General features: G+C 29.5%; 2 protein-coding genes across 5 annotated transcripts in view; one reads left to right on the forward strand and one right to left on the reverse strand.

Annotated features, from left to right (window-relative positions):
• Nucleotides 1–16777, forward strand: part of LOC130897561 (unconventional myosin IC) — a 53730-nt gene extending 36953 nt beyond the window's left edge. For all 4 annotated transcript variants that reach the window (XM_057806488.1, XM_057806486.1, XM_057806487.1 and 1 more), the window contains exons 9-18: nt 779–933; nt 1108–1390; nt 2043–2274; nt 4189–4419; nt 5730–6010; nt 10392–10510; nt 13634–13849; nt 14825–14925; nt 14990–15086; nt 16500–16777. In XM_057806488.1, coding sequence (XP_057662471.1) covers nt 779–933; nt 1108–1390; nt 2043–2274; nt 4189–4419; nt 5730–6010; nt 10392–10510; nt 13634–13849; nt 14825–14925; nt 14990–15086; nt 16500–16514 — 1730 coding nt within the window. In that variant the 3' untranslated portion in view covers nt 16515–16777. The remainder of the gene's footprint in view (nt 1–778; nt 934–1107; nt 1391–2042; nt 2275–4188; nt 4420–5729; nt 6011–10391; nt 10511–13633; nt 13850–14824; nt 14926–14989; nt 15087–16499) is intronic.
• Nucleotides 16778–18852: 2075 nt separating this feature from the next.
• Nucleotides 18853–19691, reverse strand: LOC130897563 (uncharacterized). The gene is made up of 2 exons (XM_057806491.1): nt 19443–19691; nt 18853–19071 (listed from the first exon to the last, which is right to left on the reverse strand). The coding sequence occupies exons 1-2, from the start codon at nt 19531–19533 to the stop codon at nt 18899–18901; spliced, it is 264 nt and encodes an 87-aa protein (XP_057662474.1). The 5' UTR covers nt 19534–19691; the 3' UTR covers nt 18853–18898.
• Between the last annotated feature and the right edge of the window lie 4428 nt (nt 19692–24119).

Consider the following 24119-nt stretch of genomic DNA (forward strand, 5'->3'; position numbering starts at 1 on the left):
TTTGGATGTACTGAACAGAAAAAGCTCTAAAATATTTGTTACTTTTTTTTTATTTTTTTATATATTGTGTATCAAATTATTGATTACTCTGCAAAAGATGTTTCTGTATCTTTATTGATTGTATTTCCCCTTGCCTGCCCCCTGCTTACTTCAATTGGAAGGGTTTTTTGTGGGTTAATTGTGGTGATATATTCGTTACAATTAAAAAATTTCAATATATAAGCTGGTCAATATAGTATTTCTTGTCAATTGTTTCAACGTAAAAACTATCAGAAATATTCCAATACAATTAAATTATTCTATGTTCGTATTTAATAAACTTTTTTTCTTTGTTTTTCCATGTCTTTGTACTTAGTGATCGCCGAATAAGTAAAAACATATTTAAAGAAGTAAATATTATAATCTACCGTCACAGTAAATGAAACTTGGGTACACAGTTATACACCAGAAATGAAACTACAATGAACTTCATCTAATTCATTCGTTCGCTATTTTTATAGAAAAATTATATGAACTGTGTTTAGATTTATTGTATCATTTGCTATATTCACTTAATATAATTTCCTCCGATTAATTTATGTGTCCAAATTTGAAAATATGACTTGATGGAAAACGATTTCAGTCAAATCAAAGAGAATTCTTGAAAAAAAATTCTGCTCTTGTATATTCCATATATTTACTAATTTCTGCATTTTATTTCTTGAATTCATAATCACATGTCGTTTGATTATAATAAATTACCGAATCTAACTAATTGGTAGTATTCTTTAAATTTTAGGTTTAATTGCTTTCATGGATGAAGAATGTTTGAGGCCAGGAGATCCAACAGATAAGACTTTACTCGCTAAATTAGATAAACATCTAAGCTATCATCCCCATTATATTAGTCACAGAAAAGCAGATACCAAACTCCAAAAAATTATGGGACGAGATGTAAGCAGTAAAAAAAATGATGTATTAATAATTAAAAAAATTATATATGTCGAATTTCTTACAAATACTATCTTGATCTATAAAATTTTAGAACAAAAATAACTTATGATAATTCTCATTAAAAATGATTTTATAACTAAATTTACAAATTATTTTATTACTTAAATATTTTAGGAATTTCAACTAATTCACTATGCAGGTGCTGTTACATATAATATTAAATCCTTCATTGATAAAAACAACGATTTACTCTTTAGAGATTTGAGAGAAGCCATGTTAAGCTCGTATAACTCCATTATCAAATCTGTATTTTTCGAATTTGAACAAAAAAGTAAAAAGAGACCAGAAACTGCAGTTACTCAATTCAAAACATCAGTTAATAACCTCATGAATATTTTGAAAGATAAGGAACCTTCTTATATAAGATGTATTAAGCCAAATGACAACAAAAGTTCAGGTAATTATTACCAATTATAATTGTACAACAATCATACAAAGTAATTTTAAGTATGTATTGAAGTTCGATGGGATTTGACTCAAGTGATGCTACTAATTCACAGTAATATCATGGTAAGCCTCATTTACCAGTTTAACAATTCAATGTTTCAAATCTATTTGTACGATTTCTATTTAAATATTCATAATAGCTCAATTGTCAAATCAATTTTCATAAAGACCTTTTTAATCAAAATTCAAAACAATATATAAGCAGAGATGAATGAGAGTCATATGGAATATTTTGTGTGAGTTGAGGTAAAAATTTCATATGGGCCGAGCTGGTGGTGTTAATAGTGGTCCGAAGAGGTCTTATGAATTTATTATCAAAGCCAGCGCTACTGCCACTTGTGGACCTTGGTCTGTTCAAAGATACCGTTTTGATGTCTCGAGTTACCTTTGTGCTAATCTGAACAAAAAAAATTATAATGATCTTAAACAAAAATTAAATGCTCTTCATGTGCAATTTATTATGGCATACCTCTCATGAATAATCATTATGTCCATTAAGTCAAAAACACCATGTCGCATCAATTTGTATTATAAATTATTTATTTAAAAATTGTATAAAATCTTTGTTTCAAAATTGTGTAAATATGTATATGATATTTTAGGTCTTTTTGACTTTGACCTTGTAAGCCATCAAGTAACATATCTTGGATTAATGGAAAATTTGAGAGTTCGTAGAGCTGGGTTTGCTTACAGACGAGATTACGAAAGGTTCTTGAAGAGATACAAATGTTTATGTAAGCAAACGTGGCCGAACTATACCGGAAATGCTAAAAACGGTGTACAAACTTTGGTTGAAGCTCTAGGTTACACAAGTGATGAATACCAGATGGGATTGTAAGTATTTTCATCAAAAATATTTTTTTGTTCCTAACCAAAAATGAAAAATAACATTTTTTTCAAAAAAATACCATGTTTACCCTTCCAGTTTCACTTGTGTTCCGACAGTGCACCAATAGAAATCGGTTGTTTTATATAATTTAGTGAAAACAATAGACATTGGAGAAAAAACTGTCCAATCATGGTGTTACTTTCAGTGGTAAATAGAAAACAACTACCGAATTTTCTGACTTTATGTTCTTCATATATAACATATAAACTGTGTATTGCACGAAAAAATTAATTCTTTACAGAAATAAAGCTAATAAAATGTCCTGAAAGAATTTTATTCTTTTTCAAATTACAAAATATTGGGAAATTGTCGTTTGTAAAAATTCCATGTGAAAGGAAGTATTCTGTTTTCTCCATGTTTTCTCTTGACAAACATTTTATTTCTTAAGATCCATAATCTTCATTTTATAAGTAATGAAGTTCAGCTTTTGTTCCCCATTACTTTTTAGTATGCTTTCCTCCTATACCAAATATATATTTGGTCTTTTGCTTATGTCAATTAGCTTTGAAAGACTGTTTTGCTACATCAAATTGCTGGCCATTGTTGTTACTATACGTTTTCAAACTTTTAATCTCAGACCATTGTCGTCAAATTTTGAGTTGATACAGAGAATCACAGTCTCTTTGTTTTTAAGAGAAAGTCTCAGCATCGATCATCCTATTTTTCTCTGTGCAATGTTTATTTCACTTCTACACATGGCAACGTTGTCCTTTTATACGAACACTCTGTCAGGATCAAATTCAAAATATTTTCTTTTCAGTTGGAAATAATTAAAATTTCATTTCTCGGATTTTGGTTTCAATATTTTTGTATAACTATTTAAAAGACATTACTAAAAGTTGTCACAGCTTCATCTTAATTTATTATTGTTTAACAGTAATTCACATATTCACCTGACTTTTCTGATCCTTCATTCAACAACACAACCTCATTGTTTTAATTATGAGTTATTTACCTTTGCAAAGAGCAAAAATGCATGAAGGAAACAAGCCCTGAACTGTTCTCGAATTAAGAAAACAAAAATACAATCTTTCAAAAGAGGATAAAAAATATCCCTTTGGATGGGACAGAAGTATGAATAATGACAACAACAGTAAAAAAACAGAATAAGAACGACCGAGTTGTATTATACGAGAAAGTGCTTCATCTGGATTTCTAGGTATTCACTTTACAAATCATGGAGAACATCATAATAAATTAATGTCAATAATAAATATTCTTATAGTGACTATAAACTTCTTTCCGGATAATTATGTAACACATTGGTTAATTAATGATTCACGGTGTGATCCTATAAATAATAATGATTTGATTTTCTAAATATCTGCGATGCATTACTGTGTTTTCTATAGGAATCAAATATTCAACTTTTTCTTCTGATGTCATAATAATAATCTTGCAGTTACAAATGCGTATTGCAAACGATTATAATTATATTAGGAATTTGGGGATGAGTATTTGAATATAACACAAATGCTCAAACATAGTATATGTGATGGTACCCACAATTAAATAAATCCCGGTTCGTATTTACAAAATTGAATTTTATAATTAATATGGGGATGAATATGTAGATAAATTATATTCAAGATAATAAAAAAAAGAGAAAGAACTGTTTTTCTATCTCTTTAAATAGCTATATAAGAAGTAAAAAGTCGAAAACAAAACTCTCGAATTTGGTTATAGCCAACTTTTAAACCAATGCATGTGCATAATAAAAGTGAGTGTGAGATTTGGTATGTCGAGGGAAAAAATAAAGATATGGCTTATTATAATGTGGTGGAATGATTGTCGGAATTATAAATTTATTTGTTTGGCTACACAATTAATTCTATTGATTATTTTTATATTTATTTCAGAACGAAAATATTTATTAGATATCCAAAAACGTTATTTAAAACTGAAGATGCCTTCCAACTAAAGAAACATGATATTGCTTCCATAATTCAAGCACAATGGAAAGGATATCTTCAGAGGAAAAGATACAAAAAAATGAAAGAATCTGCTATTATTATACAGAAATATATAAGAAGGTTTTTAGCTAAGCGTCTAGCAGAGAGACGAAGGAAAGCTGCATTTACGATTAGAAGGTATATCATTTTGATAATAATTTTAAACTTTCATTCAAGATAATTATCACATTCAGTACTCTTTCTGTACTTTGATAAAATTCTCTACATATTGATGACCAAAACTTTCGTATCAGTATATAACAATAAGAGTATTTCTTATATTTTTCTTCTGTACATCTATATTGAGTTAAGAGACCTATAAAATGACGAATTTATTCACTTGGTATAATTAAGTAAGGTTGGTGAGTAGAAAGATGTCGTTATTTCCCAAATTGGGTTTGGGTCTGCAAACACCCCTCAAATTTTTAGGTTGTTACCTAAAAAAAATATCAAACCCAAACCAGCCCTTAATATTCACATCAACCCGTGCCTAAACCATAATACAATTTCCATTTACAAAACATGGGATTTTTGTAGTTAATTTTGTTCCACTGAAACAAGTGTAGCCCAAAATACTTGAACAACTATTTCTTACAGAAAATTTAACACTTTTTTCGATAAAATCTACTGTTTATAAGTTATTCAAGAATAAAGTGGTATTCATAGTTAAATTGATCATTTTCAAATTTTTTAAATACTATCGCTTTTCGTTTGCATTAAAATTATGGAGTTTCCAATATGCCGTATATTAACGTACTTATACATTAATTTGAGTGTTTAAATAAAATTATTTTTTAGAATTCGGGAATTTAAGCCAATTACACAAAAAGCTAAATACAATCACGTTTTAAATTTATTCATTTTGCCATCTGGGAGTAACCTGAAAGAATTTCCTGCCATTTGAGTCTATAACCTCTGTCGGTGAAGTTTTTATTTAATAAACTTCATTATTGTTAACTCATTCAGCAAAAATATTGTTTTAAATAATTTTACAACAAACATGAATACTTCTGTGAGCTTCAAAAATCAAATGTTTCTTGTTTCTAACCAACTGAAACAATCAGTGACAATAAATTCTCAACTAACAAACAAGTTCTATAATTATCAAACAAGAGAAGCAAAAAACACTTCCAACTTTATACCAGAATCTAATAACTCCTCCTTTAACAAATTATTAACTTGCTGGTTTTGTTTTGTGTGTAATACTGCCGATAAATTCACTATTTTCAAGTTTCGATTGCTTTACATCGACTAAGTTTTCAATAACAATAAATGAAACTTCTATCGTCAAGTGCGATTGTATAAATTTAATAATTGCTCCAAATCCATTTTTATTATTTAATTCCCCTAAAGCCTAAATAAAATTAGACTTAAAAATCCTTGCCACTAATCTTTTACTTAAATTTTTAAGTTAATTCCTAAATACAAATATAAGTAATGCTTTTCAGATTTATCAAAGGTTTCATTACAAGAAATGGTGAACCGACTGAAGAAAATAGAGGATTTTTAGGAATGGCTAAAGTTCACTGGTTGAAACGCCTATCGAAAAGTCTTCCTAAACACCTTCTTGATAAGAACTGGCCTCCAGCTCCTTTCGTTTGTAGAGAAGCTTCAAGACATTTACAACGAATGCATGGAGCTCATTTATCGAGGATATATAGACTGAAACTTACACCAGAAAGAAAGAAACAATTAGATATGAAGGTACTGGCGGAAAAATTGTTTAAAGGTCAGTTATGTCAATGTATGAGATGCGTTTAAAAAATATGGTGAACTATTTAATTGAACACAAAGTAACATAAAATTTGAACTAATATCTTTTTCAAAGACTGTCATTGGCTAACAATGTGTTTATCCCAATGGCGAATCCATTAATGGATGCATTTATCAAAGGCTTTTTTCCAAATAATTTCCATCTCTTCTTTTGTAGCAAGGCTAATTTTAGGAATGATGTCAATACCCTTCTTTTTTAGTATATGTTTTTATTTTTGAGAGGTATCAGTAAATGAATGAGTAAAGTACATTGGACACATAGGAAGACTTACAAAATCCAAAATCTCGCAGATAATAAGCCACTTATGGAACGGCGCGTTATCATGTTACAGAAGAAAACTGTTGATCTATTTCCACATTTTCTTTTTTGCACATAGTTTTGCAAGTCGAAAAAAGCCCGCTTGTACCGTTTTCTTATCTGACTTATTTATAATTTTTATCCATACCTGTGTAAACAGTGTTCAAAATTACTACTTATAATCACAATCGATAGATTTTAACATTTTATGAAGATCTTTGGCACGTTTTCAACTTTAACCAAAATTCAATATCCACGTGTTATCCAAAATATTTTTCACAACATTCACTGTTGTGAATTCAACTTATCACTGCTTGCTTCAATATGTGGAGGTATGAGATGTAATAGTTAAAATAGATGCAGAGTAAGTAATTACTAATATAAAAATTCGTTTTTTACTAGCATTATATTGCTGGTTTAAAAAATCTCATTTTATTTTAAATTGATACAAGTTGGTTCCAAATATAATAAATATTTAGAATCTAGTAGTCTGTATTATTTTTAATGCTTAAATGTTCCAATATCAACTAACGGGTATGCTAACGGGTACTTTAACTAAAGGTTATTTAATTCTTCAATTCAATTTTTTTATCCCTAGGACGTTCCCTTGTTCTTATAATAGATTCATTGTATACATTTCCAGCATTTTACTAATTTTGCATGAAATATCTCTGAATGCGATATCTGCTATCACTTAGTAAATGATGTCTTTAAAAATGTCTTCCCTTAAACTGCCTCTTCAATCCACTGCTATTGAATATTGTTTTGTCATCAATGGGACCGGGCCAAGGAGCTACGATGTTAAGATTCCGAAGCGAGTATCAGACACAGTTTGTACGTTTGATGCAAAAAGCAATATCTAGCCATGGTGTCATGAACCTTTTATTCTTTAAAACTGATTAAAAAGACGCCTGGATCAACTTAGAATTCAAAATTAGCCCATGTTTGCATTTGACGTTTTGACGTTCTAAAGTGAAATATTTTCGATTTTAGTTTAAAGTTCAAATTAAAAGAACGTTTAGACTAAATATCAATTATGGAACTCGGGACCTAATTAATGGGAACTTTAAAAAGCTTCCTTTAAATGTATCATGAAACTGGCCATAATTGTCGTACCGAACACATTGTTTACTTCTACAATTACATCAACATTCATTCATTCCCTAACTAATAAACTATAGAATAGATAGTGATGAATATGCCCATTGTCCCCATTTTAACTATTTTCAATGCTTTTAATTGCGTCCATTGTTGGATACAATTTCTAATAATGGGCTTGGAAAATTTTAACAAATTACATGCTGTTTTAACGAAAATAAATACAACTTAATTTCACCAGAAAAGGGTGTTTATTTTAAGTCGATAGGATTAGTATTAACAAACATACTAAGTTTAGAAGTCTCTCTATTTTATACCGACCAGAATCAGTTCTAAATAGGTACTACGTCATCGGCGCCGATTATGTAGGAGAGCGGTCAGTTGAGAGTTTGACAAAATGCTACTGGCTAGAGGGACTATTTTGCCGACAAAGAGTTGATTTGTTGATAAAAATGGAGCAGGGGTTTTTTGTCCATCAGACAACTTGCCTCAAATAGATTCACCTGCAAGGGTTAATTATCTTGCCACAAATAACGATTTTATAACTGATAAAATCTGCAACATAAAACCATCAAGGTAATAAGTTTAGATTTTATATAGTTATTTTTATTTTAATATGAGAAATACATGTGAAACTGCTCTGTATCAGTTTGTACTTGTTTAGATAGAGAAAAGTCTCTTCTATCTCACTTGTGTTTTTTTATGTCTCATATGATCATTGTTGGGAGCAAGACTAGGTTCGTCATTAGGGAAGTTGAGTGGATAGTCTTCAATAGTACCACTACCATTACTATAATTAACCCACTCCCCCGCTTTTGAAGTATGTGACACTTGATGATTATATTTTGGAGGATTTTAACGCGACGTCTTTTTGCTGCAGCTTTTTTTTTCAGATTTGATAGGCTCGGAACCTGACTGCTAACACTCAAAAATATGAGGTAAATAACTTTTCTGAGACTTCCCGCCCATCGTCCACTTCACTTAATTTTCCTTTTTCCTTTTTAAGCTGGAATAAAAAATCATAGAATATTACTTTCCGGTCTTCATATGTTCTTTGTAAGCTTTTTTTTTCATCGGAACACATATATCAAACTACAAATTACTATATTAATGGAGAATACTGACTCACAATTTATATTATTACTGCCTTGGAAAATCTGTCAGTCCTTTAATGGCTTTTATAATGATCTATATTGATATTTACACAAAATATTAGAATAATCTATTCTAATCTGTGTTTTGCTTTTCATAATAAACTGAAAAAATAATCTTCCATTTTTTCAATTTAATTTTTATTACAAGACATTTGCAGTAGCAGACTCTTTATGTTAGCAATAAAAATCTTCTGTGCGAGGTATCTTAATTAATTAAAAAACTTACTTCGAAATGATCTTCACTTTGGTTATTTTATTATTCCTCTTTATTGCATTACACCACTGTTCCCGTATTTTCTTCCTTTTGGCACACTAATGAATAGTTTATCTGGTTAATTATTGTCGTATTTGTACATTTTGGCACATTAAAATATTTATATCGAATATTTTCAAAAAACACATACAACAGCGAGGGCGTAATAAAATAGGTTGTACGAGAAAATAATTTTCTAATGAGGCTATCGGCGCTGATGACGTAACTTAATGACCGAACCGTTACAAGTAAAACTAGTGGAGCGACATATTTATTTGAATTTTGATACTTAATTATGCAGTAACTATAAATGCTAGAGACAACAAAAATAAATTGCTAAATTAGAATTATAAAATGACCTTTTCTATAATATAATAAGCCAAATGCCGTTTCCAAGCTAATTTATATTCGCTCGCTTAACTGTCCATCCATATTTCAAATAAGCTAGATGACCTCTAAACTGGACATTGATAGATTACTTAATTTGCTCAACATTCACAATCATTATAGTCAATTTCGTAAAAACCGCTCTATTCCAAATCCAATATTTTTATTCTTATGTATAAAACGAATCGAACACACATGTTTCAATGTGTTATTCAGTTTTCTATACACAAACTGATTCATTTAGTATCTGGAGGAACATAATACGAAGATTTAAACCAAAAACATTCGTTTTTACCGAGATACAGTGTTTCATTACAAATATTCTAAAATTATTTTAGTATATTATCTTAACGGATTCCAATGTTTGTCGTTAAAACTTTATAAACATTTCACACATGTTACTACTTTAAAAAGTGTCAAAACATAATAACGTAGATTTTCTTTTAACACGTCACTGTCCTAATATTCCTTATTTCGTAATTTTTGTTAATTCTAGCCTTGAATTACCAAGAAAATATCTGTTTATAAAGCACGCCTCTGGTAATAGAAGAAAACTATCTTTTAATGCTTCATAGAGTTTTTTCTTTGCCAATTTAAAGCAAGGTATTAGTGTCTGTATATATTTAGCACTATTCTTCAAATGATTGGCGACGATAACATAAGGCCACATATATAGTAAATGACTCTCCAAAAATTGAGGGAATTTGTTGGAAAGTTTTAATCGCCTACTGTAAGAGCCATACATCGCTCCATCTGATTATTATTTGTTTCGGTCTTGGTGGACAATAAAGAACTGATGAAATTATGAAACTAGCATTAGGTCAAGACAAGTATGGTATTTAAATAAAATTAGAAAAAATTAATTCAATAATTAAGTAGAAAATACTTATAAGATGACCCTTTATTTTATTTATTCCATCACAATATGAACAATATTCATAATGAAATACCTGCATAATGAATCAATTACCACAAACCTTGCTCTCAATAATATAGTTAACCAAATGAAAGCTAGATTGTGAAAAACTTAGTATGAGTCGACTTAATTTTAGACGTTATATCGATAATCTCTGAATAATAATTATTGTTACATCATTGACTATTGTATACATTATAAAAGCTTATTACGGTCGTTTTTTTTCCTTAGATAAGAAAAAAACATATTACGATAGTATTCCACAGCTTTTCGTGGAAGATAGAGTACAAGAATTAAGCATTCCTATGAAAGAACTGTACACATCACAATTGAACGGCGATAAAGAAGTTGTAAGTATTCGTTATTTTTTATTTATTTTTTCAGTGTTCATTTTACTTTTTAACTACTAATTTGTTCAAATACCAACAAATCTTATTTCAATTCATTAATTTTTCAAATATTATTTCCAATAAAAGAAAGAATCATTCCTACATTCGAATTTTGAGGAAATGAAATTAAAACTAATGAGAAAAAATTATTTATGATTCAAAAATCTTGAAAAGGAGTATTGAATACAATGTTTACTCCAACCATAAACACTCACAATTTCACTGTTGTTTCAATAACTGAAACTATAACTTGGTTAAAAAGTGCTTCAGATATTGTAATTTTGAGGGATTGGTGTTGTGGCTGTAATAAGTAATGAATAAATGTCATGAAGTAATTGGTGGTTATTTTAAATTTAATTTGAATTTGTATTTTATTTTTTGTTTTGTATTGTTTATCGATCTGCTGTTGTTAAACATTTGAAGAATAAACTTTTCTAAATAAATAGAACTTTTTAAAAGCAAATAAATTGAAAACCTATTATTGAATTACACAACTTTAATATTTTACCGTATTCAATTACACAGTAATTGAATAATCCTGTTTTTTTATTAACTGTGCCTCACCCATTTTTGTAAAAGATGTGCGTCTTTCTGAACTTTATCTAATGTAGTTTGTAATAATCATTATATGATCGTTTCGTGCTATTAAATACTGAACTAATTAGATGATATGAGGGTGGCTCAGGTATTTTGCCACACACTTTTACCTCTCCGAGAGCTTTTGGATGCCTTTTTGTAAAAATCTCTCGGCTTGCTACGTAACCATTCCCGTATTGCTCTCGAAACACAGTCCGCAAAGTGCCTCTTTCAATGGTCCAACTAAATAATAGTGGAATGGCGATAAATCGGGTCTATAAGAAGGGTGTTCCAGTGTTTCCCAACCCCAATTCGTTCAACATTCCCATGGTTGAGCTGAAGCAGTTGAAGCAATATTGCACTAGGGATTGGTTTTTAGGAGGTTACTATAATAATGTGCGTTCACTTACTCTTCTCATGTCCCAAAACACAGTACACCTTTCCGGCAGTGTAACCTTCGCTTTAATTGGCGCGCCTTCGTCTTTCTTCTTCCACTTCCTAAACGTGCGTTTAGTCTCTGTAACATAGATGTAGCCAAACCTAGCGAACATATTAGTCGTAATTTTAGTTATATTTCGGACATTAGTTTAACGACTTTGTGGAGATTATCAACCTGAAAAATTGTTAATTTTATTATTAAAATTTGAATATAACTAGTTAAATTAGCTGTATCGACTCATTTTATAATAAGTCTGAAGCTGAGACTCCGAAAAAGAAGAGGTGTTAGAAATACCCATTTATACAAAAAAGAAAGTCACAGCGTCAACTTGGTCAATATTATGTGAGTACAAGTACTAGGAGGTTAAATCTAGCAGTAATAGTGACTATGTTTATAAAAAAACTGCAATTAGTAGTTTAGTACTGAAGAAAAAGATCAATTACTTAAATTAGTTTATAATGGACGATCGAAAAATGAAGATGATGGATGAGTCTCATTGAATACTCCAAAGTTACTTGCCGCCGTTGAAAATAGCCGAAAAAACGTGACAGTACGTTTACGTGTTTTTTGCATGTAATGAAATGAAAAAATTTATGTATGAGGTCACGCTTTCTCCATTTTATATACTATAAAAAGTAAGGCTATTTTTCATCTTACCTCCCTTAAATCGGAGGTAAAATTACCTGAAGATCAACGAGGGAAACAATGTAAACGAGGTAACGTTTTACCAAACGACCCATTTGCGACTATTAATGAATATATCCGATTATTTCCACTAAAACAATCTCATTACAGCAGCAAACATTACAATATTTAGAAGCGAACCTAAACGTCAAAATAATGAACTTTTTTGGAAAAAATACCCCCAATATTAATGCGTAAAATACGACTATTACAGAAAATATTTTAATGATAATCATAACTACAGATTGGGTCGGTCACAAGAAAACGATTGCTCGACTTGCGAAGAACTCCAAGCAAAAATAAAATGTTCAATTCTCAATGAGAATGCAAAAAGTCTTTGGCATTGTGTCAGGAAAGAGAAGATGTAGGAGCTATTATATTTTATTATATGCAAAATCTGCCGATAGTTTGTAGTCTATTGTGGAGAACGATAAAGGGTTCCCTTGTCAAACAATTACAAATTTTTTCTTAACCTTGTTGCAATGAATCGATTTGATAAAATACATCAATACTATCCGGTATGTGGACATTGTTCTTACAATGTGACAGAAATTTCAATCCCGCTAAAAGACTCATTAGGAGAAAAGACAGAATTCACGATCCAAATGAGTATAATAGTATTATTTTTGCAGCAAAAACAGGGGATTTTCTGTTAAAATATGCTACTAATGTACCCATAAATGAGAAAAAAATTAATAACATTCAAAAAATAACCCAATATATTCCTGACAAATTTTACGATACTATTCTGAACTGGCCAACTAAAAGAAAGTGAAGAAATAGATTAATAATAGTGTGTACTTACGTTTTTCGAATAAATAGTTTTTGCATTTATTGTTCATTATTTCAATAATTATTTTGTATACAGTATAAGATAAATTGGAAGAAGGAAATAAATCCAACACATTTACATGTACATAAGTGAATAAATATTTTATATACAAGCCAGATTTATTAGTAAATAAATCGGAATTTATATTTTCTTCGTTATCATCCATGTCACATTAGCCTATAAGCTGGAAGTAAAAAGTTATAGTTTTTTTAGTTACCTCCATTTTTATTTTTTGGATTTATTCTCATCTATCGATTGGTGACTCAATTGCAAACTGGAACCCTTTAGACATATGATGTTTCAAATAAAGTTATACTGAAATGAATCGTTCTGATCAAAATTATACTTCCAGAACATTCATAAGACGTAGACAGAGTATTTAAACTAACACGACCTTATACTTCCCATATACATATCAACTCGACTCATCGTGGTGAATCCTGTATATATAAGACTGTTATTCCAATGAAATACACATATTAAATCTTCCAATTTAATTATTTTTTTATGAAATATCATTGTTCTTAATAATTTATAAATTATTATTTTTTAGTATTCCACAGATGTTATCAAATATGACAGACATGGATATAAGCCAAGAAATAGAATTTTGGTTATTAGCAAGAAACATCTTCATTTACTGGAATGTAAAGGTTCTTTGAAGCCAAAGCATTGTTTGCCATTAAATAGACTTAATTTTGTCATCACCCCACAAAATGATAAACTACTAGTAGTACAAATACCTGAGGATTTGATGAAAAAAGATAAGGTAATAATTTTAAGAAGTAAAACTCTATCAATTCATAGTTTAAAACAGAACCTACTTTTCACTACAACTACATCAATAATCTCAATTTTGTGCCGGATATGAACCGGCGTCCTACGGAAAGTTGGAACGACCAGATTGTGTAATTATGAGAGTTGGTGTAGTGAAAGTATGTTTAATTTGAATATCATCAACTAAACTTAGTAGCACATAACAAATTGTAGATAATATTGTAAAAATTGCATACAATCAAACACAAACCTTTCCAAATATATGAGTTTTATAACAAAAAGCTCACTTTCATATCTCTGAGGCAAAACTTTCGAGCGATCTCGGTAGTGAATGGATGTCACGGAGATGTTTCTTCTTAAACGACATATTTGTTTATATCCTTTTTTGGTTGTTGCATTTCATTATACAAAAATTTTAAGGAAAAATTTATAAACGAAATTACATAAAGTTTTGCTGGAATTTCTAAAAAACTAGCTAAATTATTACTGTATGTATTTATGACTACGATCCAAAAACAAAGCAATTGTCTTCAAAGTAAAAGTATTCTGAACGAACCAAAAAGACGCTGTTTTCTTTGCTTAAAAAGATGTGCACCACCAATATTCGCCAAAAGATCACCAAATCACTTAATTATACTACCTTAGAGTATTTAAAAGATTGTGTGTGGGTTCAACGATAAGGCGCTTGTTTAGCAATATTTAGCAAAGCACCAAATCGTTTAGATAAAAATGGCACTAAGAAAATACCAGTTTGATGACAGAAACTACGAAGACTGGCTTCCAATACTGCTTTAGGAATTGGACACTTCACTGAAAGCGTGGAATTAAGTCAAATCGGAACTGTATGAAGATTGTCTCTAGAATGATGAAGAACTACAAAAATACGAATATATGAAAATTGATACTTTTGAAATAACAAATTTGAGGTCTAGCTGTGCAATAGAAAAAATTAAGTATTTAATTTCAGGGTGATTTGATTTTGGAAGTGCCATACTTAATAGAAGCTTTGACATATATCATGGATACACTTGAAGATACCACTGTTTTAAAGATTATTGACAAATCCCAGTAAGTTATACTATATTATAGTAATAAATATAGAAATATCAATTTACTTCAAATATTCTTTTAGATTTGATCATAATATGAGAGGAAAACAAGGAGTAATTGATATTCAGCATGGAGATGTACCTGCAATTCATAAAGATAAGAGTGGCCACCTGTTAATAGTAAGTTAAGATATACATTTTAACCAACAGCTACGATAATCAATCGGTTTGAGTCGCATTTTTTTATATAATAGCTTGTATTTTCCATATTTAAGAAAATATTAAAAAGTACATAATCACAAAATCTATTTTTACAAGAAAAGCTTTATTTGAACTTAAAAAATTTTAATCTCATATATAGGAAGAAAACCATTTGAAAGTCAAATTTCATTTTGCCATTACAGGTCTAGTATTACAATGCACCGCTAGTTTATGACGGGCAGTTATTACTAAAATGTGTCTAATCGAGTAAGAGAAAATACCTAATAGTTACATTTATGTGTTTCCTTATTCGACAGTAACTTTCTGAAGCATTTTAAATTCTTTTCTTACAGGTCTCAGGTCAATTTTTTTGTATAAAACTACACTTTCTGAATAAAATTATTCACCTGTCTCCATTGAACTCCTTAAGGGTAATAACTACCCCTTATAAAATTTTTAAATGTAAATGGTTAAAATGTGATACCGGATTTAAAAAGGTTTACGATTTTATACAACAGTATCCTTTTTTTTGAAACTGAAGTAAAAATTTTCAATAATAATTAGTTCCCAGCTCAAGTTAAATATTTATCGTGGTTAATTCATATATTAGATGTCTTACCAAAAAAAGCCAAAAACCGCTAAAATAGATTAGTTTTGCCACGTACCATCGGAGGCACTGGCATTGAAAATCCGCCATGTTGTTTCCACTGAATGACAACCAAGTTTGCATTTCTTCTTAGAGTATGTTCTCTCGGTAAGCCATCTTTGTGGAAAAGTCTTGGGGATAATAGTACATTATATTATTAGGTATAGACATTTATTATGTTTTAAGCTCAAATGTTTACTAACGAGGCGTCAGTAGTCGTATTTTCATTTTTCAAAGGTAGATCTATTAGATAACAATCAACATTTTTTACATTACGTTAATTGTTTCACACTAAATAAATCACGTTCTTTTGGTAATTGACTAAACAATATTGTTAAGGTGGACGATTCAAAGTATTTTGTTTCATTAGTGGATGTATAAATTAACATCCAATCAATTGAAAGCTTATACAAATATATGGTATAAATAGATGTTGTTAATTACAATTATGTTAATAAAATCATCAAGTGTGGAAGCAAGTGTCAGCTTTTTTAATTAAATTTCAATGATACGTAATAACGCTATGCTTCGACTTTAACTATTATGTCAGTATTAAAAATCAACTCCAATACATTCTGATTTCAATATTAAAATCAATGCCGATAATTTGCAGATGATTATATTCACAAAAGTCCTACTTTAGTTAGATTACAACTAGTTTTAGAAATTTCATACTTTCGATACCTCTCAAACTTTTAATGGTGGATATATAGTTCAATTTTAACACAGTATTACTCATTTTACAGGTTGTGTCACCTTGAGATTTGCACCAACATTAAACAATTGTGCCATCCACATTTTACTTACTGTGAATTTGTTTATAAATATTTTGTTGTATTAGTAATTTATTTTAAAATGAAGCTATTTTATTACTATGTTGAAAGATTTTAACGATTTTTTAATTAAAATGCCATAAAATTTGATAATATAAGAATAGGTATTAACTAATTCAAAAAATATATCAAAATTATGCTTCTCGACTTAATGTTATGTTTTAAAAATTTTAATAAATTTTAATATTTCATGTCTAGTATTAATATAATAGAAATATTCCCTTCACGTATTTCCTTTCAATCTCATACTTATACATTATCCTTTGAGTACCGGCGTGACTCATTTGTAGAGATAAGACGATTCACACACGCCTGTAATAGTAAGTATTATTTTTAATATTTTATGGACAGTGAACTAATAAATATGTTTGAATATTATTTAGAAAAAGGATAAATAAAGAAAATTATTTCATTAAGACTAATTGTTTAATATAATGAGTATAGAAATATTATGGACGGACATAATTGGGTTATTTTTACCATTTCTGGAGGAGGTTGTTCGGAATCAAAAGTAGCAGAACAAAAAATCAAACAAATTCTTAATTGAGAAATTATCACATTTTTTATCCGAACTCTCTTAATACATGAAATTTATTGAAAACTCTACATCTATTATATCTACAATCTATCTTATAGACACCAAACGAGACTATAACTAGCAGGAAATAAAACTTCCGAAAGGTTGATCTGAGTTTTCCTCTTCTTACGTGGTGGTGACCACCAGATTGCAAAATATATTTGATGCAAAGGGAGAATATAGACGGAAAAGACAAGAACGCCTTGTAGAAGTACAGCAAATAAGGGGACCTCAGGAGAAATAAAAATAATCATGATGGAAGAGTTGATTGCATAATAACGAGAAAATGATGGAAGAATTAAGTAGCTTATGAAAAGAACAAAGAAAACGGATTAAGCGATTAACTGAACTTAAAAGAGGAATATGTCCAAACGAAGAAGAAAATAGAGTTTTTAGAAGAAAATAGAAACCAGCTACAAGAGGATAGAGATCTATTTGTAGTAGAAATCACTGAACAACTGAGGCAAGGTCTGGATAACCAAAAAAAGAGAGAGAGATAAGATGAAACAAAATTGACGAAGCTGTGTCAGACTTCCCAAAAGCAGCTGAGAAAGAGAAAACAAAACAAAAAATAGTCTCATACAATCAAGAATGCAAACAATTTTGTGGGGAAAGGAATGAAGGTAGAATGAAATGTTGAAATTAGGAACAGTAGAAAATAGATAGCAGTTCAAAAAATGAGGACACTAGCCAAAAGAACATGTAAAGAGAAGAGAAGAGAACATATAAATGAAAAATAAACTGAATTAGAAGGAAATCATAAAAACTAAATAAAAACAAAAACTTCTACCAAGAAATTTAAAGGAGCAAAATAAAACTAGAATGGGGTATTGTAGAAATGAAAGATAACTTGTAGGGGAATTAAGAAAATGTTTTAAACCTTACTAAGCTGAAAATCCAGGAATAAATAAAAACCCCGGAAAATGGTGGCCAGCACATACTAAGGATTATCATCCACTTAATTCAAGAAATTTGGAAACAAGAGACTAGCAAGTTGCAGTTATCTGTCCAATACATAAAACCAAATTACCTGTGGAGATTACAGTGGCATATTACTATTGGTGAATTGGGATTATGATATTTACATAAGTAAAATATTTCTGTTACATACTATTATATATACTCACCACTGCAGAAAAATAAATGGAGTATATATTTTACGGCTAGTGTAAAAAATCTGTTTCATACCTGAAACACAAAGTGAGTCGTTTATCATTAGAGAAATATGGTATATTCAATTTCCACTCTATATAAAATTTCCTAAACTAATTCATAGAGCGAAATATTGAATATTTCTTGTAGGTTGTCACAAAAAGTATTTTATAGCATGGTGTTACTAGAGTTCACTTGTTATCTCAAAGGTTAGTTCTTGATGGTAAGATTTGATTATCATAAAATTTTGACATTTTTCTGAATTTTGACTACATCTGTTCACTTCCTTCCCTTCTACAATAATTTTTTCAATATGAAGGCACAGAGTATTCTTGTAAGGTATTCAGAACACTTAAAATAAATCATAATATTTGATAATGAATCTATTTTAATCTAATTTACTTTCGATTATTTGTATACATATAAGTATTTCATTTTGAATTGATGCTCCTTATTCTCATTTACAGTTTGCCTTTATTTAATCAAAAGAACTGTTATTTATCAATTTAATTAATTTATCTTTTTTAGTTAAGAACAATAGTTAAAAAATTATATTGTATATGTACATTTTTAAAATCTTATATTAATTTGTTTTTGCATTATGATTTGCAACTACTTCCTGAGCTTTTGAAAAATTTTTGGGACCTTTTGATGCTCTTGCTCGTATTTCATCTTCCACAGATTTGTTCACTGTTTTACTAACAGCCTGCTTGAGTTTCTGTGAAACTTCTTGTTTTTTAGGCTGACGTGGACAGTCTGAAATTAATTAACTGAATACATCAGAAAATTCATATATCATACAGATTTATGAAGTACGGCAATACTTTTGATAATCATCAATTTGTAAGAAAATGTGAATGGATATTGAATAATGAAAAGGTATGTTATGTTGTATATAAAACATATAATCTTTTTTTGCAAAATGTAGCTCAATAGTATTTATGTTAACCGTTTTTATTCGTTTTTATTATATATCAGTAAATAAAATCGTTTTTATATAAATAAATTTTTTAAAATATACAAGTTGTTATTATTTACATATGTGTACAACAATATTATTTAAAAAATTCTGATGAAATTGAAATTCATTAAATATTTTGTTTTAAGAACAATCAGTTGGTACTTACTAGCTCTTTTGGTCACTGCAGATCCTTTTTGCTTCTTAACTTTGGCATTTTGTGGTAATTTAGTTTTTACCTTTAGTTTCCCCTGAGCCATTTATATTCAATATTTAACAAAATTATAATCTAACTGTGTATTTTATAGTACAAAATAACACATATCTACATGTGTTATTCTGGAATTATAATTAAGGCTTCACTTGAGGTTAATATTATCTTCTAATATACATACATTTTGCGGCCTCCATCTTAATAGATGAACAGTTAAAAGAATATTATTTATTCTTTATTAACGACTTTGGCCTCGATAGTATTGGTCTTCTCTAAAAGGTAAACTTTTCCTCGTTGCAAAACATTACTGTTTCATTATTTTATAACAGGTATTTCGATTAACGTGACTTTGGAATGTAGTGAACAAGAGATTTCGGTTCATTTGTATATAAAGAAGTATTAATTGTTTCAAGGGCTTTTTGTATTGAAATATTAAGATCACCTATTGATTTTTTACAAAAATACCTAAAAAATAATGCAAATATGCTTAAAAAATACTTAATTTTGCAAAATCGAAATAATTCGGAATAAACTTGACTCCTTCTAGAAGCGTGAATAAATCTATTCTTCTATAACAGTTGATATGTCGTGAACTGATGGGAATATCAAACCATTATTTTTCTATTAAAGTCATTTTCTTATGGGATTATGTGTATATTCCATTATTTTCCAGACAAAATGTGTACAAAATTTTGAGAATATTAAACAAAGAAAATTGCATCTCCTACCTTTAGGTATTGGAGGGCATCTCTCTAAGCCAGGGTAGTCGTAAAAGACGAGAATATGTACCTTGTTTTATTTTCTGTCGTTAAAATTATACATTAATAAAGAAAATATGAACTAAATACAGTCCTTATCATTTTAACAAATCGGTCCTTCGAATAAAAGTAACAAAATTTCTAATTTTTTTTATTTTTGAAAAAAGCAACTAGGACGAAATATTGTACAAATGGGGTTTTTGAAACTATTTCTTTCTGCACTTCCATATTTAAGTTGTTTTAATTTTCTTCTTTATTTCTTTTCTCTTTCTCCCGCAAAAACTAATTCCAGCGGGAAAAAACTTCTTGGCGGGAATATTCATATTAATTCTTTGACTACTAAACTATAGAGTGGGCTGTAAGGAATTAGCCCTTTGTCCCTATTTAAGCTACTCTTACATCTAGCAATTTCAAAGCTTTGAAATGCATCCAACAACTTATTATCTAACAATTTTACATTATTAATATTTATGTCATGATTGTGACTGGCAGCGTGATCGGCAATACCTGATTTTTCGGTCCGTCCATATTTCAAATGAGCTACGAGTATGTGCTCTTTAAACTGGACAATAACGAATCTCTTAGTCTGGCCAATATACTTTCCGTCACAATCACCACATCAAATTTCATAAATACTACTCTTTTCCAAATTTGGTATTTTATCCTTAGGATTGCCCAACAATTGTTATAATGTATTGTTGGATTTCTAAACCAATTTGAAACTCACTCTGTTAAATTTTTCTTTCAACCCTTTCTTATAAAGAAGATTGAAAGGTATCAGAGCAAATTTTTAGATGACTGAATTGAATAAACTCGTTTAATTTGAATATTCTTTAATTATTTATGTGCTAAAACAAATCTCGTAATAAGGACTAGTATCAGTAAGTTAGTGGAAAGTATAATGAAACTGGTGCAGTAAAATATTTATCCAAATCATGGTGCAGAAAACCTATAGCCTACAATGTTTGTGTCAGAAATAGATCCACATTTGTGAAATAGAAAAATTACGAATTTTAGAAAACATACAGTAAAGGCGATTACAGCAAATGCTCAAAATGTTTTCAATTTACTTCAATACAACAGGCCATGCGATTTTTAAAACTTTGCAATACATTTTGCGTGACTGCTCAATTCTTCTTATCTCTATAGTAATTCTTCTAATTTCTGAATATTGGCAGGTTTTGTCTTTTAAACAATGTTTTTTAAATAAGCCCACAGGAAGTAGTCATTTGATTAAACCAAGTCTTCCAATTTATCTTCTGGGAAGCACATTATTTAGGTTAGGTTAGGTTAGGTACCTCATCATACACGCGTAGTGAGATGTGGCAGCATCTTGTTATAGCCAAATATTGTCGATTGGGATATTGTTATAGTCTGAAAATTTCTAATAACGAAGTTTTTTTAAAATGTAACTGAACATATTTACTTGGATTTAGCAACATCCGAACGAACTCGGGTATAATACTATTTTCCAATAAATCTAAATACATCGGACCATTTAAATTACCCTCAATGAAAAAGGGACCAATTATTTTGTCGCCTATTATTCCAGCCCATACACATTCAGGGGTATTGGGTGTGGGATTTACGCATCCAACGAGGATTGTTACGTGACCAGTATCTAAAATTATACCGGTTTACGTTTGTATTAATACAAAAAGTGACCTCATCGCAAAACATAACATTACTTAAAAAATTTGGATCGTTTTGATTGTAACATTTTTCCGTCATTAGGTCTGCAAACTCTTAACATCTATCAAAATCATCATCTGACAACTGTTGAACCAACTTTACTTTGTATGAATGAAATTTATTATTACATATACTTTTCATTATGCAATATTGCGAAATGTCAAGTTCCCTGGATATTTGTCTAATATTCAAGTGTGGATCGTCTTCTAACAGGACATAAACATATAAAAATTTATTTATTAAGTATTTCTTAAGGATTTGGAATAGCGAAAAATATAAAGGTTGATCCATTTGAAATAACAAAACTCATCATTTATCCGAAAAAAGAAAAGATCTGACAATAATGTAAATACCACAATAATACCAGACATATCACAAGACCCTTATACACAAAGATTTATAAAAATCATACAAGGCATTCCATCCATAAAACTCACTCTATATATTGTATGGAATATTTGTTAGAATAGTATTTCTAATAATGTAACAAAATTTTCCAATAAAAATATTTGCTAGTCTTGGATAGATTATAGTATTCTACTAGCATATAATGAGTTTTTATTCACTCGGTGATTTATGCCACCTGCACCTCGTAAAAACCTCCTTGCCCAGTATAATTTCACGTAAAAACTTGTATATCTGCATCCTTAAACTATTCTCAAAATTCACATATAATTGGATGGTGGCAAGTTTTAAAGTCAAATGTCATAAAAATCGATTTTTTTACATTTTTTGAAAATATCTCGTTTTCTATCAGTTTTACGCTATTCGTATTTATTATAAATATTGCAGAGAATTCAATTCTCTATAGCTTTTCTATTTAATATTTTTCTAAACCTTGAACTGTTTTCGTGATAGGGAACAAATCTTTTTATCTGATAATTCTAAAATTTATCAATTTAATAACAACTATAATCTCTTTCGATAATAGCACTCGAAGTAGAAAATAATTGATTACATCTTATTTAGAATCTGTAAGCTCTCAAATTCTTTCATAACTTTAACAATTATACCTGGGAATCGGACCCCTATTATATGCACTATAAGTCACGTCAACAAAGTTGAATAAATCTGTGCAGTTATCAAATATTCCATCAACGAGTGGAGCAGCTCAATCGCATTTATTATCAAATTCAAACTTGATTAGGATATGATCTAGAACCCCAGGAATGAGGTTGGATAATGCGTAACGAATTCCTGGAACCTATAATGACTATTTACTACCTGTACCAGATAAATTACTCGATACAAAATTCTGTAACTACAAAAGTAGATGTGGCTCATGATACCGATGCAGGGAAGCGGAGTTCCAGTGCTCTTCAGCATGCGACCAGTGTAATGGACAAGCTTGTTTCATTGCTGTCATTATATCAGACCGATATTAATGATGACCTCGAAATCTTGAAGGAATTGGAGACAAATGTCGTTGAAGACTTGAAATTCTTCGGAGGGACGATGACGACAATGATGAAGAAGAGAATTGAAATTAGAACTTGTTCTCAAATTTTTTATTAATTTTGACAATAATAAATCTATAAAATAACACGTTTAATAAAAACATCAGTTGAATATTTCTTTCTTTCCTTATTTATTTATGTAGAAATTCATTAATATAAATTATATTAGAATTAAAATACAATTTAAGTATTTTTCTCAACAATTCCACAATTTAGATTTTAGTATACTGAAGACGATAACTTGCTTATCGAAACGTGCGTTAGACAGTATAATTGTGAGTGTTGGTGTAAACAGTGTATTCAGTATGAATATCACCAACGGTTCCAGAAATTCCAACTTAGATTTACTAGGCAAAACTTTAATAATCTTTTTAGATTTTCTCTGGAATATTGAGATCACATATTCTTCAATCTGCTACATGCTCAAGATGCGCGCGCAATTATTTTTTTTTGTCAATCCCAAATCTTTCATCAGCTCACTTAACAATACGGGAAAGTGTATTTATTGAATGATTTTTTCGAGGGTTGACATAGTCCCACCCACCTTTCCCAGATGCCGTTGATGCATTTTTTTCCATTACAAATATTTTACAGAAGCATATTTCAAACATATGTACCACTGCATATTATGGTAGGGGCTTCGTTTAGTGTGGCTTTATGTAATTTTTATAGAGATTTGAATCAAGAGTTTAATGTATTGGGAAGGAAACTATTGAAAAAACAAA

The sequence above is a fragment of the Diorhabda carinulata genome, chromosome 8, assembly GCF_026250575.1.
Source record: "Diorhabda carinulata isolate Delta chromosome 8, icDioCari1.1, whole genome shotgun sequence".
NCBI classification, from domain to species: Eukaryota; Metazoa; Arthropoda; class Insecta; order Coleoptera; family Chrysomelidae; genus Diorhabda; species Diorhabda carinulata.